The sequence below is a fragment of the Populus trichocarpa genome, chromosome 19, assembly GCF_000002775.5.
Source record: "Populus trichocarpa isolate Nisqually-1 chromosome 19, P.trichocarpa_v4.1, whole genome shotgun sequence".
Taxonomy (NCBI): domain Eukaryota; kingdom Viridiplantae; phylum Streptophyta; class Magnoliopsida; order Malpighiales; family Salicaceae; genus Populus; species Populus trichocarpa.
In genome coordinates, this window is record NC_037303.2 from 1,911,938 (window position 1) to 1,932,348 (window position 20,411).

At 32.5% G+C, this 20,411-nt stretch overlaps 2 protein-coding genes across 6 annotated transcripts in view; both read left to right on the forward strand.

The window, feature by feature from the left end:
* Positions 1–5,442, forward strand: part of LOC18108050 (probable disease resistance protein At4g27220) — a 49,165-nt gene extending 43,723 nt beyond the window's left edge. The window contains exon 3 of the mRNA XM_052449663.1: positions 5,108–5,442. Within this exon, the coding sequence (XP_052305623.1) occupies positions 5,108–5,442 (335 nt within the window). The remainder of the gene's footprint in view (positions 1–5,107) is intronic.
* A 2,106-nt stretch (positions 5,443–7,548) lies between these two features.
* LOC18108049 (probable disease resistance protein At4g27220) overlaps positions 7,549–20,411 on the forward strand; it is a 49,908-nt gene continuing 37,045 nt past the window's right edge. The window contains exons 1-10 of one of the 5 annotated variants that reach the window (XM_052449715.1): positions 7,549–7,885; positions 8,347–8,453; positions 8,569–8,713; positions 8,858–8,937; positions 9,014–9,058; positions 9,151–9,237; positions 9,355–9,468; positions 9,600–9,689; positions 9,766–9,841; positions 9,980–11,644. In XM_052449715.1, coding sequence (XP_052305675.1) covers positions 8,347–8,453; positions 8,569–8,713; positions 8,858–8,937; positions 9,014–9,058; positions 9,151–9,237; positions 9,355–9,468; positions 9,600–9,689; positions 9,766–9,841; positions 9,980–11,644 — 2,409 coding nt within the window. In that variant the 5' untranslated portion in view covers positions 7,549–7,885. Of the gene's footprint in view, positions 7,886–8,346; positions 8,454–8,568; positions 8,714–8,857; positions 8,938–9,013; positions 9,059–9,150; positions 9,238–9,354; positions 9,469–9,599; positions 9,690–9,765; positions 9,842–9,979; positions 13,527–20,411 lie in introns of those variants that run through there. The other 4 variants (XM_052449714.1, XM_052449712.1, XM_052449713.1 and 1 more) reach the window with 4 other exon arrangements.

The window sequence follows — 20,411 nt, forward strand, 5'->3', positions numbered from 1 at the left end:
GTAAAAATTTACTAAACCCAATAGAATTCATGATCCGAGTTGCGAGGGACCGAAATTGATTTAATCTGTCATTTTCTTAATATTTTTTAAACAATATTTTCAGCTAGAGGTTTTTGTAAAAAGTGAAGCCATGTTTTACTAGTCTTTTAAGTTAACTTTAGATCTATAAAATCGATTAATTTAAATCGAGATAGTTTTTATATAGTAAGTAAAGATTTGAATTGGATAAAAAGCTAAATAAAGAGATTTTTAATAATATTGCCAACAAACTTTTTTCACTCTTAAAGATTCTTTTTTATATTTATATGAAAAACACTAGGTTTTGTTTATTAAAAGTAAGGATGGATCGTCTTTGACTGCGTGTACCTCTAATCAGCAACAGATAGATAACGGCAACGATTGAAAACCTTTAATCTGTCTTCTAATTTTTTCCCTATTAGTAATTGTTACATAATCAGATTCGCTTTATGTTGAATAATTATTTTTTTATTTTTTAAATTTTTTTTATTTTATTTTTAATAATCTGATTTTTTTTAAATGTGAGATTTGAAATCTATTAGTATATATGCTCTATGTTCTCAAGAAAAAAATTGTGTTTTTTCAATGTGTGATGAAAAATATTTTGATTTAAATACTTCAAATTAAAAAAATAACATAATTTCGATTCTGAGATATTTTGAAAGAGAGGAAACGTTAATTGAAGTACAAACTCAATGATTGATGTAAGATTATATAACAACTCCAATTTACATAAACTTGAGATTATTTTTAAGTTTCATTTCAATGCATGTCAAGCAGATTATGTTGTGCATAGTTTTATGTAGAAGGGTAGCTAGCTAACTTTAAAGTGCATCTGTTGTTAAGAACGCTATTTCTTGGTTCAGTTGTTTTGTTTTATACAGGCTAAGTTAGTCTGCTTACATCTGGTTGGTTTGTGATCGCTTGCTGCACCCTTTCCCCTTTGGAAAATGGAAGCAGAAACTTTCAGCATTCGATCGGGGGCCACAGAGGTTAGCTAGCTAACTTTAATTCCGATTCCGACATGATTAAAGTTATGGAACATGATCCATCATCACTAGCCTCTCCTCATTCATGTGTTAGGTTGGAATCCTTCAACTGTTTTTGCCACAGTTCTTCGACTAGATTTTTGTATCATTCGTGGATATATAGTAAAAATTCGTTTTGATGTTAAGAACATCATCGTAACAAAAACCTTAACTATTAGGAAAAACACACAGCAAATACATGGACTTTACCATGTCATAATTAATTTGAGATAAGGAATATGTATGGACTTTACAAATAGGTATTATCATCTAGAATACTATAATTCTTATTAGCAATTTTTTTGTACATATTCAAGGCTTTCTACCAGAATTCTTATTAGGAAAAACTTGTGTAGATATTCAAGGTAGTTGTGGTTTTATTTCAATGGACTCCACATTTTTTTCTTATAAACGTTTAACGGGTACAAATTCTCAAAGTACTGTAGGTTTTGAGTCCTGAGTTCTATTTCCAACCATAGGTTTAACGGTTGTTTCAGTACCCCTAAGCACTATTTTTATTGCTAATGCTATTCTTCGTTAAATTTTTAGGGAATGGAAGTTGGAGTGGATCAGATAATGACATTGATGGGGGAGAAGTGCGATGAATCATTCCTAGCATAGTACTTACAGCTCTTGAAGCTAAGCTTCAGGCTCTTACATTTTCAGGTCAGCTTTTTCAGAGTTTCAACAATGGGGTGGGTCCACGAGTTAAAGTGTTTGGCATTATTGTCAGAAAATGTTTTTTTTTTAAAATAATTTTTAGCTTCTGATTCTTTTGTTGAAGATTTTAATTATATGCAGCGCTAGACAAAAGAAAAGCAAAATAGAGGTGTACAGCAACAACATGTTGTATCTTGTAATATAATCTTTGGTAGGAAAGTTATGGCTTTTTTCCTAGCAACTTCTTGTCAAACAATAAAAGAATCTTTGCTACTGTAACATTCTCTTCCAAATCTCATCTCATTATACCATTGATTTCCAGTTTCCCTCATCAAATTTCTTAAACCTTTCTGATGATCAGTGCTTCCTTTTCTGATTGAATCGAATCATCTGGAGCTGAACATCTTGCAACTTCCTTGTTATTTTTAAACCATATACTCTTCTCTGATCTTGTTTTTCTTTCTGAATACTACTTAAGCAAACCAGCACCTGAAGAACTACTTGAATCCAGGTAAATTATTTATACTCCATCTTCTTCATTTTGTTTTTCACATGTAACTCTGGTTTGAATCTTTCAAGGAAAACACAAGTTGTAGAAATTCTAATGAGAAACTTTGGAGTTAGGATCATCAACAGTTTCCAAAAATAAATAATTTGATCTTTCTCAGTTGTAACAACCCATGCCTTAAGGAGTTCATACTAAATTGACCCCAAGTTAACCTTGAATTCATTGTTTTTTCTTCTTGGTTTCTTTGCTGTTTGTAACTTATTATTTTAGTTTCAACCTTCCTTTTCCAATTAATGTACTTCCATTAATTTTTATTCAATATTTTGACCCTTTTTATCTATAGGACAAATGGATCCGTTTTGGAAGGAAGTTGAAGAAATGAATGATGGAAGCATGAAGTGTAAGTTTTGTCGGCATTTATTTGCCAAAGGTACTTCCATTTCGAGGATCAAATGGCATTTATCAGGAGAGAGAGGGCATGGTGTTGGCATTTGTGGTCAGGTGCCTGAAGAAGTTCAAGAAGCAGCCTTTCTAGCTATGAATGGTGGCAACAAAAGACATAAAAGCATAGCAAGTTCAAGCAATGTTGACATTTCCACCTGTCCACAAGAACAAGACAATGCAGTACTTGGTAATTTGGCACAAGGTGTTGGGCGTAAGAGAATTCATTGGCGTTTAGAAGCGGCAAATGGCATGGAAAACACTGGTGAAGGATCTTTTCAGCATGTTGACAGAAGTGTCTCTCCTTGGAGACTCAGAATTGATGCTTATGAGAATAGAGGAGAAGCAACACAAAGAACAGATTTAGTGGATCAATTTGCTGATAGTACTTGGGTTCAGATACACTCTGCCTTTTCAAAGGAGCAGCAGCTGAATGAAATCTCTACCTATTTAATGCAGGAAGATGAGGATGTGGAGCGTCTGCATGATGCATTTGAAACTGTACCGAGAACAGAACAAGTGCAGCATCTGGAGAGAGGTAGCTCTTGTGAGAGGCCATCAATTAATCAAGCTGATGAGCCTCGAGGAGATTCATCCCAACCAACAGATCCATTGTGTCTTGATCATGGAAGATATTATGACCACCTATTTGCTCCATCAGTAAACAATGATGTCATTATGAATGATGTGCAGAACATGGTTAGAGTGAGGACAGAACCAGTGGAGGAGGATGTGGAGAATAGTCGAAGATCAGTGCGGCCTGAAGCTGGAGCTAGATCTTCTGAAAGTCTGAAATACAACAAGACTAGAGGAGTTCCATTACCTACTAGCTCTACAAAGCCAGTGGGTCAAGCATTCGAAGAGAATACGAAGGTGATATGGTCTTTGTTAATAAATGGGGAAGTCTCAACCATTGGTATTTATGGGATGGGGGGAGTTGGTAAATCCACAATACTACAACATATCTATAATGATCTTCTACAAAGACCAGATATTTGTGATCATGTTTGGTGGGTGATTGTGTCTCAAGATTTCAACATTAAAAGACTGCAGAATCTTATTGCTACAGAACTTCATCTAGACCTTTCAACAGAAAATGATGATCTACATAGAGCTGCCAAATTATCAAAAGAACTAAGGAAGAAACAAAAATGGATTCTCATTTTAGATGATTTGTGGGATCATTTTAAGCTACATAAAGTGGGAATTCCTAAAAAGTTGGAAGGATGCAAGATAATTATGACAACTCGATCAGAAACAGTTTGTCATGGAATTGCTTGCGATCACAAAATCCAAGTGAAGCCACTTTCCGAGGGAGAAGCTTGGACTTTGTTCAAGGAGAATCTTGGACGTAACATAGCACTTTCATCAGAAGTGGAAGGAATTGCGAAAGATATTGCAAGGGAATGTGATGGTTTGCCATTGGGAATTATTACAGTGGCAGGAAGCTTGAGGGGAGTGGATGACCTCCATCAGTGGAGGAATACATTGAAGAAATTGAGAGAATCAGAATTTAAGGACAAGCAAGTATTCAAGTTATTGAGGTTTAGTTATGATCGGTTAGGTGATGTAGCACTACAACAATGTCTCTTGTACTGCGCATTATTTCCTGAAGATTATTGGATTCGGAGGAAGGTGTCGATAGGTCATTTGATCGATGAGGGAATAATTGAAGGAACGATGAGGAGGAAAGATGCATTTGATGAGGGCCACACGATGCTTAATAAACTTGAAAATGTCTGCCTATTGGAAAGTTTTAAAATAGAGTATAATGATAGAAGTATCGTCAAGATGCATGACTTGATTAGAGACATGGCCATCCAAATACTGCTAGAGAACTCTCATGTCATGGTTAAAGCTGGTGTGCAATTAAAAGAGTTGCCAGATGGAGAGGAGTGGACGGAGAATCTCACAAGAGTCTCACTAATGCAAAACCAGATCGAAGAAATTCCTTCCAGCCAGTCACCAAGGTGTCCCTATCTATCAACTCTATTTCTATGTAATCATTACGGGTTGAGATTTATTGCGGATTCATTTTTCAAGCAATTGCATGGGCTCATGGTCCTTGATCTGTCTCGCACAGGTATTAAAAATTTGTCAGACTCTGTCTCTAATTCAGTGAGTCTCACTGCATTATTGCTCACTGAGTGTTACAACTCAAGACATGTTCCATCATTAAAGAATCTCAGGGAACTAAAGAGATTGGATCTCTTTTGCACTCCACTTGAAAAGATGCCGCAAGGAATGGAATGCCTAACCAACCTAAGGTTTCTTAGAATGAGTGGATGTGGTGAAAAGAAGTTTCCTAGTGGAATATTACCAAAACTTTCTCACCTGCAAGTCTTTGTACTACATGAATTTTCAATTGATGCAATATATGCTCCGATAACAGTTAAAGGAAATGAAGTAGGATCTTTGAGAAATTTGGAAAGTTTGGAATGCCATTTCGAAGGTTTCTCTGACTTCGTGGAGTATCTCAGATCTCGGGATGGGATTCAATCATTAAGCACATATAAAATTTTAGTAGGAATGGTGCATGAATCTTATTGGGTAGACGTTATTGATGATTATCCAAGTAAAACAGTTGCGTTGGGTAATTTGAGTATCAACGGAGATGGAGATTTTCAGGTCAAGTTCTTAAATGGCATTCAAGGACTGGTTTGTAAATGCATCGATGCAAGAAGTTTATGTGATGTTTTGTCATTAGAGAATGCAACTGAACTGGAGGAAATCAACATTCAGGATTGCAATAACATAACAATTATTTTAAACCAAATAAGATACTAATTCGGTAAAATTTGATCCATCCAATCAAACCTAGTTCATATTTGACCACATTAATTAAAAAAATAAAATGATATTATTTTAATAAAAATAATTAATTTAAATTAACTTAATAAATAATTCATAAGTTATTAAATATCTGCTATATTAAAAAATTATCTTAAACCAAAAGAATTAAGCAGACATAACAATGATATAATGCTACTTAATAAATGTTTGATGGCGTTCCTGGGGTTTTGATGAGTCTATGAAAGTGCATTCAAATGCTCTGTCATTGGAATAAAATGCTAAAATGTGAATAGAAATAACAGAAATTAAAGGGCATTTTTTAATCGAGCTTCTATTTAATTTGATATACTATCAAGCTTTTATATATATATATATATAATTTTGATCCTTAAAAGTTTTTTTTTTTTAATCTAAAACTTTATTTTCTTGACTTTTTAAACAGCAGCCTGGATAAACTTAAAGTAATGTTCTTTTTCTTAGAAACAGCCTAGATACATTTAAAGTATTTTAATCATAACTTTCCACTCACATATCGGATTGCTCTGATTCTTGACGCGTTGGAAAGGTATCGTAAAGGGCTACAACTTAGTCTCTAATGAGGATTTCAAAAAAGGAACTCCTAAAGCATGTACGTGGCTGCCAAAAAAAGGTCCTAAAATACCAAATGTGTGCAAGGATTCCCGACGCTCTACTGTTTGTAGAATTCCAGTAGTGCTTTCTCCATGAGTCACTCTGCTTTATTTTAATTTGCATTTAAAATTAAATTTTATTCTCTATTAAATCATTTACTGAAGTTCGGAGCTTTAAAGTGTATGCCATATTTGTACAATTATATAACAAATTAATTTTCATTGTCTCGACATGATATTTTTCCTTGTTTCTAATTCTTCACCTGCATTTCCCACGCAATATTTTATAATTATTAGGGGAATAACCAGGGATATATTATTAGTTATTTTCTAGATTCATTTAAAAAAACAAATACAAAAAAAATATAAAATTCATGACTCATAGAAAATAATAAGAATATTTTCATCTTGAATTTTTCTTTTTCTAGTTGTATCTCTTTATTTTTTTAAAATAAATATAAAAAATAAGTAATAAAATATCAGTAATTAATCTATAAACACTATCAAATTACTCTCGAATTATTTACCCTGGAATTTGGATGATCTATAATTCAAAGCGGGCATGCTGCATTTCTTTGTTAGGGTTTTTGTCCTTTCTACTAATTTATCTAAATATAAGATTTAGAATCTTGATGAATGAAACTAGCATTCTCTATTTCTTGGGATAGAAAGAACAGAAGTCTTATTAAAATTAAAAAAGAAAAAACTCCTCAGGCTTTTACCATGTACCAGGAGAGAAAACACTATAGATTAAAATAGTTTTTTATCTCTTATTTTTTTTAATCACTAATTATTTTATTTTTAATTTTATCATTATAGATTATGTTGATAGCGATTTGAAACTGATAACTTGTTTTAATTAACTTGTCATGGAGTTCTCAGGGTTTTTTTTAAAAAAAGGCTTCAACATTAAGTTAAGTTGACGTTTGACTTGACAAAATTTTGTTTGTTTTAATTCATTAAAAATAATTGAAACTTTGAAAATCAAATATGATACTGAAACCAGAAAGTAGCCTATGGAGTTTTCAGGGAAAACTAGTGTGTAGATTAGATACCAAATCATACTTTATAGATCGAGAGCTAAAAAAATAAATTTGTAGAAGGGAGTTGGAAAAAAAATAATTTCCATGGTTATGGAAAAGTGCGCGATCATGACATGGTTTTTTTTTATTAATCGGGTTAGCTTACGTAGAGTAAAGCATACAAAAGTAACAAAAAAAAATATTGTGCTTTTGTTAGCTTGATATGCTTTCGTCCTTGCTATCAATTTTAATTTTTTTGGTTACTTTTGTATGCTTTCCTCTGTTGCTAATATCCACCTCAGCATGTAGCATCACTCTGTTATATAAACACCATGGGTATATTGGTAAAATAGAAAAACATTCACTATAATTTGTCTCACAAAAATTTCATGGTTAAGTATAATCACTCTGATCTAATATACACACTCATATATCTTATAATATAATGTTTGGTAGGTAAGCGGTGGGTTGCTTCCTGGCAACTTCCTTCCTATCAGACAATACGTTAATTGATTATTATTGAGCTGCCCTTACTAATAAATAGTATTATTTAAGGGAGCTAGCGGCTGTACTGTAACATTCTCTTCCACATCTCATCTCATTATACAATTCCCTATTTTCCTCTCCCCATCTCATGATCAGTGCGAACTAGATTTATGTATGCTGCAACTTTATTATCTTTCTAAACCATATATTCTTCTCTGATCTGTGATTTCTCTTCCTTTTCTTTTGGCTGATCACTGCTTAAGCAAACCAGCTAGCACTTGAAGAACATCTTGAATCCAGGTAAATTATTTGTACTTCATCTTGTCTGAATCTTTAAAGTAATCCATGATAAATTAATCGATCTTTTTCTCGGATTTCATAATCCATGCCCTGTGGTGTTCATACTAAACTAACCCTAAACCTTGAATTCATTGTTTTTGTCTTTTCAAGATTCTTTGCTGTTTTTAACTCCTTATTTATGGGATTTCTTTTCCAATACTAGATTTTGTAATCCAATATTTTTCTGACATAATGATTCAATGAAATTGTTTTTTACTGATTCATGAATTAACTTGATCAGTATTAATTAACTTAAAACAAGTGACAAATAATTTAGCATTAAAACAAAGAATTAAATAATTAACAGCAACATTTATATTTCCTATTTTTCATCCGAATTTCTTTAACAAATAAATAAGTCATATATATATATATATATATTCTTATCTAATCTGTGCTTTCTGTTCTTTTTTAAACCTCAGATGGAAGGAGTCCCACCGTCTTTTAATGAGGATGATGTCAACTTGACATCGAATCAGTTCGATTTTCAATCACCAGAAGATTCATTCAATATTTCTGAGTTTCTCTCGTACGTCATTCTTAAGCATATTTTATCAGAAGATGATTACTTGCAATTTAGTTATTCTACAGTTTTTCTTATTATTCCCATAAAAGAATAATGTTCCTAATAACAAATTAAGCAGGTCGCCACCGGAGGTTCCAGGCAACCAAAGCTTCATGTTATGCAATGATCATGCTGGTCAGAACATGGTGGTGGATAACAATGTGATCAACGATAGTATTCAACAAACAACTGATCAGTTTCCACCTTCATTTCCTCAAACCATGGTGAGTGCTCATGCCTACTCCAATTTGCTACAATGTCCATTGAATTAGCAAGTGTTTGTATCACCCATTGGATCAAAAAGTTTTATGTTTTCGTGTATCAATTTATCTCGAGCATCTTCAAAATGTTTATTGTTAAACAAACAGACAACAATGGGAGATTTAGATGGAACATCATCGTCATGGATCAACCAAAATGAACCAAATTGGCCTCAAGCTCCACCAAGGTACATAATATTCATCATTATTTAACTTCTTCTTCTTCTTGTTCACACTAAATGAATTCATTATGTTTGAATATAGGTATCTGCCTAATTTATTTGATCCTCAATGTGCCAATCATTTGAGGTAAGCTAAAATGATATCAAATGCTTAGTGGATTAATAGCAAAGAATTATGCATATGTATGAAGAAATCACTAACAAATGTTGCTTATTTAGGGACCAACAAAGGACTAATTATCAGTTACCAATGAGCAATCAAGTGCCTGCGATGCTACCTGGACCTCAACCTCCAATGAATCAATGGTACTAACCTCGAATATACACTTTTTTAATCATGAAAACAATGAACTTGACCAAAATTGAGCTCTCTGTCTCTCTAGAAAATCAACCAAGTGATTTAACTATTTGAATATTTTTCAGGCATCAGAACTCTATTAATCAACCTCAGCCGGGACATGACTATATGACACTGAACACATCCACTTCACAACATGGTGGCTTCAATCAACATGGACCTTCCTTTCCTCCTCCCTGGTATCCAATTTTTCATTTTTAGTATTTTCTGTAAAAAAAATTAGTTTTTCAATCAGGAAAGTAACATCATAGCTTGAACATGAACCCAGCAAGATAATCGTAAGTTTGTTTACGAATGATTTTGGATTCAGGATTCGAACTTTTTCTAATGAAGGACAAGTACATCAAGCTGCTGTAATTCCTAACATAGACAATGTGCAACAAGAGAACTTCGTGCCTAGGTACTGACTGACTTCTAGCTGTTGATTTTTATTGCTTAAGAGAGACTACCAATTATATCACTTCATTTTTATATAGGTCACAGATGGATAACCTACAAGTCCGAGGATTGCAAAATCAAATTGCTAGGCCAAATGCCTCAAATACTCAACAAGTAAGAAGTCTAACTGAATTATCGTCGTCTTTTCCCCCTATGATTGTGCAACAAACAAACTATCAATTTTAATAGCAAAATAAGGGTAACTTCCATCAATTTTTATTCTTTATTTTGACCCCGGTTTTTTTTCTATAGGTCGAAACGGTTGGATCAAAGTATCCATTTCGGATTCATGTTGAATATAGGGCTGATGGTAGCATGAAGTGTAAGTTTTGTCAACGTACATGGGCCAATAAAACTTCCATTTCAAGGTTCAAATGGCATTTATCAGGAGAGGAAGGGCGTGGTGTTGCCATTTGTCGTGGGGTGACTAAAGAAGTTAAAGAAGCAGCCTTTCTAGCTATATGTGGTGGCCACAAAAGACAAAAAATCACAGCAAGTTCAGTCAATGTTAATGACTGTGGAATTCCAACATGTCTACAAGAACTAAACATTGAGAATGAAAATACGGGAGGGGGTGTTGGAAGGGTACAAAGAGAAGTTCAGGTTGTAGAACCCGGAGTGGTGGAAGAGAGGATTTCTTCACATGCAATAGCAGGAAACGACGTAGGAAGCATGACCGGAATGAGAGCACAAGAAGATAGGGTTTCCGAAGGGGCGCTCGAGAGCAGACTGAGGACAGAACCAGTGGATCGATCGTTGGAACAAAGCAATGCAGTACTTGGCAATGTGGCAGGGGGAGCTAGAAGGATACAAGTGGGAGTTCAGGGCATGGAACAAGATCCAGGAGAAGAGAGAATTCAGTCGCATCTACAAGCGGAAAATGGCATGGAAAACACTGGTGAAGGATCTTTTCAGCATGATGCATTTGAGACTGTACCAAGAACAGAGAAAGTGCAGACTCTGGAGCCTGGAGGAGATTCATCCCAATTTTGTCATGGCATTGGAAGATGTTATGATCAACCTTGTGCTCCATCAGTAAACAATGATGTAACTAGTCATGATGAGCAGCATATGGTTAGAGTGATGACACAACCAGTGCAGGAAGAGGAGGATGTGGAGAATAGTGGAAGATCAGTAGTGCAGGCTGGCGCAGGAGCTAGATCTTCTGAAAGTCTGAAGTACAACAAGACTAGAGGAGTTCCATTACCTACTAGCTCTACAAAGCCAGTGGGTCAAGCATTTGAAGAGAACACGAAGGTGATATGGTCTTTGTTAATGGATGATGAAGTCCCAACCATTGGTATTTATGGGATGGGGGGAGTTGGTAAAACAATAATACTGAAACATATCCATAATGAGCTTCTACAAAGACCAGATATTTATGATCATGTTTGGTGGGTGACTGTGTCTCAAGATTTCAACATTAATAGATTGCAGAATCTTATTGCTACACAACTTCATCTAAACCTTTCAAGAGAAGATGATGATCTGCATAGAGCTGCCAAATTGTCAGAAGAACTAAAGAGAGAACAAAAATGGATTCTTATTTTAGATGATTTGTGGAACAATTTTGAGCTTGAGGAAGTGGGAATTCCTGAGAAGTTGAAAGGATGCAAGCTGATTATGACAACTCGATCAAAAACAGTATGTCATCAGATGGCTTGCCACCGCAAAATCAAGGTGAAACCACTTTCTGAGGGAGAAGCTTGGACTTTGTTCATGGAGAAACTTGGATGTGGCATAGCACTTTCACGAGAAGTGGAAGGAATTGCGAAAGTTGTAGCAAAGGAATGTGCTGGTTTGCCATTGGGAATTATTACAATGGCAGGAAGCTTGAGGGGAGTGGATGACCTTCATGAGTGGAGGAATACATTGAAGAAATTGAGAGAATCAGAATTTAGGGACATGGATGAGAAGGTATTCAAGTTATTGAGGCTTAGTTATGATCGGTTAGGTAATTTAGCACTACAACAATGTCTCTTGTACTGTGCATTATTTCCTGAAGATTATAGAATTAAGAGGAAGAGGTTGATAGGTTATTTGATTGATGAGGGAATAATTAAAAGGAGGAGCAGGGGAGATGCATTTGATAAGGGCCACACGATGCTTAATAGACTTGAAAATGTCTGTCTATTGGAAAGTGCTAAAATGAATTATGATGATAGTAGACGTGTCAAGATGCATGACATGTATTATGATGATTGTAGACGTGTCAAGATGCATGACTTGATTAGGGACATGGCCATCCAAATACTGCTAGAGAACTCTCAAGGCATGGTCAAAGCAGGTGCACAATTAAAAGAGTTGCCAGATGCAGAGGAGTGGACGGAGAATCTGACGATGGTTTCACTAATGAGAAACGAGATCGAAGAAATTCCTTCCAGCTATTCACCTAGGTGTCCCTATCTATCAACTCTATTTCTATGTGATAATGAAGGGTTGGGATTTATTGCGGATTCATTTTTCAAGCAATTGCATGGGCTCAAGGTCCTCGATTTGTCTGGGACAGGTATTGAAAATTTGCCAGACTCTGTCTCTGATTTGGTGAGTCTCACTGCATTATTGCTCAAAAAGTGTGAGAACTTACGTCATGTTCCATCATTAGAGAAGCTCAGGGCACTGAAGAGGTTGGATCTCTATGGGACTCCGCTTAAAAAGATGCCGCAAGGAATGGAATGCCTAACCAACCTGAGGTATCTTAGAATGAATGGATGTGGTGAAAAGGAGTTTCCTAGTGGGATATTACCAAAACTCTCTCACCTGCAAGTCTTTGTACTAGAAGAGTTAATGGGGGAATGTTCTGATTATGCTCCGATAACAGTTAAAGGAAAGGAAGTAGGATCCTTGAGAAATTTGGAAAGTTTGGAATGCCATTTCAAAGGTTTCTCTGACTTCGTGGAGTATCTCAGATCTCGGGATGGGATCCAATCATTAAGCACATACAGAATTTCAGTAGGAATGCTGGATGAAAGTTATTGGTTTGGCACTGATTTTCTAAGTAAAACAGTTGGGTTGGGTAATTTGAGTATCAACGGAGATGGAGATTTTCAGGTCAAGTTCTTAAATGGCATTCAAGGACTGGTTTGTGAATGCATCGACGCAAAAAGTTTATGTGATGTTTTGTCATTAGAGAATGCAACTGAACTTGAGCTCATCAACATTCGGAATTGCAATAGCATGGAGAGCTTGGTTTCATCTTCTTGGTTCTGCTATGCTCCACCACGATTGCCATCATATAATGGTACGTTTTCTGGTCTTAAAGAGTTTTATTGTGTTAGATGTAAAAGTATGAAGAAGTTGTTCCCACTTGTGTTGCTGCCAAACTTCGTAAACCTGGAAGTGATTGTTGTTGAGGATTGTGAGAAAATGGAGGAGATAATAGGAACAACAGATGAAGAAAGCAACACCTCCAGTTCCATCGCCGAATTAAAACTCCCAAAGTTAAGAGCTCTGAGACTGAGATATTTACCAGAATTGAAAAGCATTTGTAGTGCAAAACTGATTTGCAATTCTCTTGAAGATATTACTGTAATGTATTGTGAGAAGCTGAAGAGGATGCCGATTTGTCTTCCGTTGCTTGAAAATGGCCAGCCATCCCCTCCCCCTTCTCTTAAAAAAATCGAAGCAAGGCCAAAAGAATGGTGGGAGACAGTAGTGGAGTGGGAGCATCCTAATGCAAAGGATGTCCTTCGTCCCTTTGTAAAGTTTGGATACTGGTAATCCTTCCGTTGTAAGAATACTAATTGATTGTAACCTTAAATTACATAAATAACATTTTTCATTTTTTTATTTCATTAAAGACTACTGAATTGTCATATTTTTTTAACTCGATAGATAAACAATTATAATTTGAAGTTTGATTAATATTATATTTTCATCCTATTGAGGTTCTCCAAGATGAAAATCCAAAAAATAAAAAAATACTACATTGATTTATCATAAAAGTAACCTAATAAAATAATAGATGTTTTGAAAGAGGGGGTATAGCGTTTATTGTACTCCAAACTCATTGACTGATGTACCTCTTAAATAAAAGCACACCATATACTGTCAATAAAAATAGAAATATGAATAAAAGTTTATCATGATAAGTATATATTCAAAAAAATTATATTAAAAGTCATAAATATTCCATCTTAATTAAGCAAACTTGATAAATCTAATTACACAAATCTCTGACTTATAATACATATTAAAGTTTGTGAAGATTGAACTCCTGCTCTTAATTTTTGAATTATTCTATATTAAAATATATTATTTTAATGTATTTTTAAATAAAAAAATATTAAAAATAACAACAATTACATTCCTTTCCGCACGGTCAAAATTACTCTAAAAATAATTTTTTAAAAATAAAAAATATAATTTTAAAAATTAACAATATATATTTTTTGTATGGCCATAAAAAAAATCAAAGTTACCTCCAAATCAAACATTATTTTAATATATTTTTGAATAAAAAATATTTTAAAAAACAATTACAACCACACTATCTAACATGCTTGTTTTCTTTCCGCATCTAACCAGTGCGAACTAGATTTATGTATACTGCAACTTTATTATTTTTCTAAGCCATATATTCTTCTCTGATCTGTGATTTCTCTTCTTCTTTTTTTGTTCGTTCTTGGGATAGAAAGAACAGAATTATTATTAAAATTAAAAAAGAAAAAACTGCCCAGGCTTTTACCATGTACCGGGAGAGAAAACACTAGAGATTAAAGTAGTCATAAATATTCCATCTTAATTAAGCAAACTTGATAAATCTAATTACACAAATCTGACTTAATACATATTAAAGTTTGTGAAGATTGAATACCTAGTCTTTATTTTTTAGTTATTCTATATTAAAATATATTATTTTAATATATTTTCAAATAAAAACTACTTTAAAATTTTTTAAAATAACAACAATCACATTCACTTCCGCACTGTCAAAATCATTCTAAAAGTAGTAATGTTCTTTAAAAAATCATTGTTTATGGATTCAGTAATGTTTTTTCTATTAAATGGATTAATTGTTTGATTATATTTAGATCATTTATTTATCTGTATTGATTTAATTTTTTTACTATAATATTGATTTAATAAAAAGAACTCCTACAACAGCACGTAGCTGCCAAAAAAATCCTAAAATTGACTCAATTAGAAAGGTACTTACTACCAAGATTGTTATGCCCGCAATCAAAACATAATTTGTTTTTGTACTCAGAATTATGTTTGAGTGCATTTAAAAATTTGTTTATTTAAAGAAATATATTAAATTAATATTTTTAATATTTTTTAATATATTAATATTAAAATAAAAAAATATTTTAAAGAGAAAAAAATATATTTGACAAAGAATGAATAGAAAGCTTACGAATAGTTAAGAGTCGTATTGCAAAGTATAGTTTACCGGTTGACTCACAGATTAACTGATTAACCCCATCATATTATTTATTTATAAAAACTAAAATAATAATGTTTTTTTTAATATTATCTTTTTAAATATTTTTATTTTAAAAAAGTTTCACGTTGTATATAAAAAAAATGTTTTAATTTAGCAACGATAGAGCATTCACAAGGAAGATGTTTTGCCTTTTTTTTCTTTAATTTGTTTTTGTTTATTTGATTATTGGCTGGTTTAGAATTCAGCTAAGACATCTAATAAAATATTTTTATTCTTAGAAATTTTGTGAAAAACAATCAAAAAACTAATTTAATTAGGGATTAATTGAGTAATTAATTACCTTTACCTTACAGAGGATTTTTTCTTTAATTTTTTAAAAATAATAATTAAATATTATTTTGATGTATTGTTAAATAAAAAATATTTTAAAAAATAATTGATATTGTACTCTTAAACACCCCTAAATGCTCTATTATTGAAATCAAATGCTAAAATGTGAATAGAAATAATAGAAATTAATGTGTATTTTTTAATTGAATTTCTATTTACTTTGATATACTCTTGAACAGGTCTTTATGTTTGATTTCAGAGTTTATAGAGACGTGAAATTCACTTGAAACCAGCCTGGATACATTTAAGTATTTTACTCACAACTTTCTACTCACATATCAGATTCCTGTGATTCTTGACGCGTTGGAAAGGTATCTTACAGGGCTACAAATTAGTCTCTAATGAGGATTTCGAAAGAAGAACTCCTAAAGCATGTACGTGGCTGCCTAAGAAGTCCTATAATTTTGGTTTTTGATGAAAACGTGTGGGATCATGGAGACGTGATGAAAAAGGAGGGCTGCTTCCTTTAGAAAAAGGGGTATTTGTTGGCCATTGCGCCAGAGAAAAAAAAAAGAAAAAAAAAGGAGGAGAACAGGCAAGGAAAGGAATGGCTAATTAATACAGTGAAGGATAGCCAAATTGTTCAGATTTCCAATTATTCCAACTCTTTTGTTTTATCATTCTCAAAGTCCAAACAACAACGGTACTGTCAAGACTGTTATGCCCGCAATTAAAATATAATTTGTTTTTGTACTTAGAATTATATTTAATTGCATTTAAAATATAATTTTTATTTTTTAAAAAATATTAAATTAATATTTTTTATATATTAATATTAAAAATAAAAAAATATTTTGATTACTAATAACGAATAGTTAAGAGACGTACTAGTGGACTCACATATTAACTGATTAACCTGAGTAAAAAACAAAACCACATCATATTATTTATTTATAAAAACTAAAACGATGGTATTTATTAAAAAAAAACCAAAAAAACAATTTTTTTAAATAGTATTTTTTTAAAATATTTTTATTTTAAAAAAGTTTCACATAATTGTAGATAAAAAAAGAAAATGTTTTAATTTAGCAACTATAGAGCATCCACAAGGAAGATATTATACGGTTACTAATTTTCATTAAAAGAAAAGCTAAGAGACTTGGGAGAATCACTATATATCCACACCTATTTCATTGTAAATTATAATAGTACGTAATTCAAGGTATTTGTCTTTTTTTTAATTAGAGGCTGTTTATAATTCAGCTTTGTAATTTATTAATTTTTATTTTATCTTTATATAAGATTAATGTGATTTATAGGTTTGTTAAAATAACTCAAATTATACTAGTTTTCAGGTTTGGTGGGATATTTTTTGTTTATTAATTAAAAGAAAAACTAAAAGGTGTGGGAGAATTACTATTCACCCACACCCATTTCATTATAGATTACAATAGTAATCCAAAATGTTTTGTTTCTTTTGTTTTTTTTCCTTTCCTTTCCTTTTTTTGTTATCATTTAAAAAAAAAAATTTGTCTATTTCATATTTGGGCCAAATTAGCATTTATATATATATATATATATTGGGTTGGTGTTTAATTTTATAATTATCTATTTTTGTTGTTATATTGTTAAATAAAAATAATTTTAAAAAAAATTATAATCCTAGTTGAGTTCATAACCTGGTTCATGAGTTTGATGTGCCAGACCAAGTGACCTGATTCACAAATTTGACAGGTTTACCACTGATCAAATATGTTTACCACAAATTTGTTTCTGGTCTTTTAATTTTTTTAATTGATTTTTTTTATTTCGTCCTTTAATATTATATTGGTTTCGAAATAGACTGCATGATTTATTTTTGTTTGTTTTCTATAGAATTATCACAATCTTAAATAAATATTTATCTTAGGGATAATACTCAATTTTATGAGCATATTTTTTTTCATATAATTAAATAAAAAAAGCTTATAAAAGATTACTAAACCCAATAAAATCCATGATCCGGGTCACAAGGTACCGAGATCGATCAAATCTGTTATTGTTTCAATATTTTTAAAAAAGATTGTTGTCTAGAGTTTTTTTCTTAAAGCTAAGCCATGTTTTACTCATCGTTATATTTGGATATTGATCAATTTAGTTTTCATATAATTTAATTAAAAATTTAAATTAAATAAATTAAGGTTAAAATTTTTTAATATTAACTACCAAGACCAGACCAGGTTTAATAATATCGCAAACAAACTTTCTTCACTCTTAATATCTTATAATATAATGTTTGGTAGGCAAAGTAGTGGGTTGCTTCCTAGCAACTTCCTTCCTATCAAACAAAACAATAATTTGTGTATACTGCAACTTTATTATTTTTCTGAATCATATAATCTTCTCTGTCTGTGATTTCTCTTCTGTTTTAATCCTCAGGACGTACTAATCATCTTCTACCTCTTTTCCTTTCCACACCTCACCAGTGCGAACTAGATTTATGTGATTTCTCCTCTTTTTTTTTGGCTGAATACTGCTCAAGCGAACCAGCACTTGAATCCAGGTAAATTATTTGTACTTCATCTTGTTGGTGTTTTTGTTTGTATATATTTAACTATATATGGTTTGAATCTTTAAAGGAATCCATGATAAATAAATTGATCTTTTTCTCGGATTTTATAATCCATGCCTAGTGGAGAGTTCATACTAAATTAATACTGAATTCATTGTTTTCGTCTTTTCAAGATTCTTCGCTGTTTTTAACTCCTTATTTTAGATTCACCCTTTTCTTTTCCAATTAATGGGACTGCCATTTATTTTTATTCAATATTTTTCAACTTTTTTTCTTACAATGATTCAATGAATTAACTTGATCAGTAATTACCTGAATCTTTTTGAACAAAACAATATCTTGCATTTGTTTTGCTCCCCAAATTATGAATAAATAGCAGTTGAAACTTGAAAGAGGTTTTTGTTCACCCCGTCAAAACAATCAGCTCTTCTACCTTCCTTCCCCTGCTTTCTTCAACAGTTATCCTCTTCTGCATCTTTCTATCTAACATTCTAGAGTTTTAGGATCTCGTGTCATAAAAAGAATTTGAGTATGATAATTTAGCTTTAAATTCAAAGGGTTAAATCATTAACAACAACATTTATATTTCATATTTTTCATCCGAATTTCTTTAACAAACAAGAAAGTCATTCATACATATATATATATATATATATATATATATATATATATATATATATATATTCTTTTCTGATCTGTGCTTTCTGTTCTTTTTAAACCTCAGTTCTTTTTCTCTTTTCTGATCTTTTCTGGTCAGATGGAAGGGTTCCAACCATCTTTTATGGAGGAGGTTGACAACATGACATGGGATCAGCTGGGTTTTCAATCAGAAGAAGATACATTCAATATGTCTGAGCTTCTCTCGTACGTCATTCTTGAGCATATTTTATCAGAAGATGATTGCTTGCAATTTAGTTATTCTTCAGTTTATCCTATTATTCCCAAAAAAACAATATAATGTCGTCAGTACTGTCCATGGAAGCAGGCCGCCACCGGAGGTTCCGGTCAACCAAAGCTCCATATCATGCAATGATCAAGGTGGACAGAACAATGTGATCAACGATAGTATTCAACAAACAACTCCGTTTCCAACTTCATTTCCTGAAACCATGGCGAGTACTCCAATTTGCTACAATGTCCATTGAATTAGCAAGTGTTTGTATTATACAAAAAGTTTTATGTTTAGTGTATCGATCTCGAGCATCTTCAAATTGTTTACTGTTAAACAAACAGACAACAATTGGGAGATTTAGACATTTTTTATGATATTTTTTTTATCATTAAGTTTTATATAAAATTGGCCTCAGACTCCATCAAGGCATCATAATTCCTTTATTCATCAACCTCAGCCGGGACATGGCTATATGACACCGAACGCAACCACTTCACAACATGGTGGTTTCAATCAACCTGGACCTTCTTTTTCCTGCTACCCGGTATCCAATTTTTCATTTTTAGTATTTTCTGTTAAAAAAAGAAGTTTTTCAATCATTATTTAACTTCTTCTTTTCTTCCTCTTGTTGTTGTACTTATCAGTGAATTCATTATGTTTGAATATAGGTATCACCGTATCAGCTTAATCCTAATTTATTTTATCCTCAACGTGCCAGTCCCATGCTACCCGCATCATCAATGCCTTTGAGGTAAGCTAAAATGATATCAAATGCTTAGTGGATTAATAGCAAAGAATTATGCATATGTACAAAGAAATCACTAACAAATGTTGCTAATTTAGGGACCAATAATGGACTAATTATCTGTTACCAATGAGCAATCAAGTGCCTGCGATGCTACCTGGACCTCAACCTCCAATGAATCAATGATATTAACCTCGAATATATATACACTTTTTTAATCATGAAAACAATAAACTTGACCAAAATTGACGAGGATCTTTCGAGTCTTTTTGAGCTCTCTATCTCTATTTTTTTTTGTGCACATAATGGAACTAGAAAATCAACCAAGTTAGAATAACAGTTCTAAGTTTAGCTATTTGAATATTATTCAGGCATCAGTACTCCAATATTCATCAACCACAGCCGGGACATGGCTATATGACACCGAACGCAACCACTTCAGAACATGGTGGCTTCATTTAACCTGGACCTTCTTTTCCTGCTCCCCGGTATCCAATTTTTCATGTTTAGTATATATTTTCTATATAAAAAAAATTAGTTTTTCAATCAGGAAAGAAACATCATGGCTAAACATATTGTTTGCAAATGATTTTGGATACAGGAGTCAATATTTTTCTAATCAAGGACAAGTCGATCAAGCTGCTGTAATTCCTAACTTAGACACTGTGCAACAAGAGAACTTCGTGCCTAGGTACTGATTGACTTCTAGCTGTTGTGTTTTAACACCATTAACTTTTACTGCTTAAGAGAGACTACCAATTATGGAAAGGTTTTATA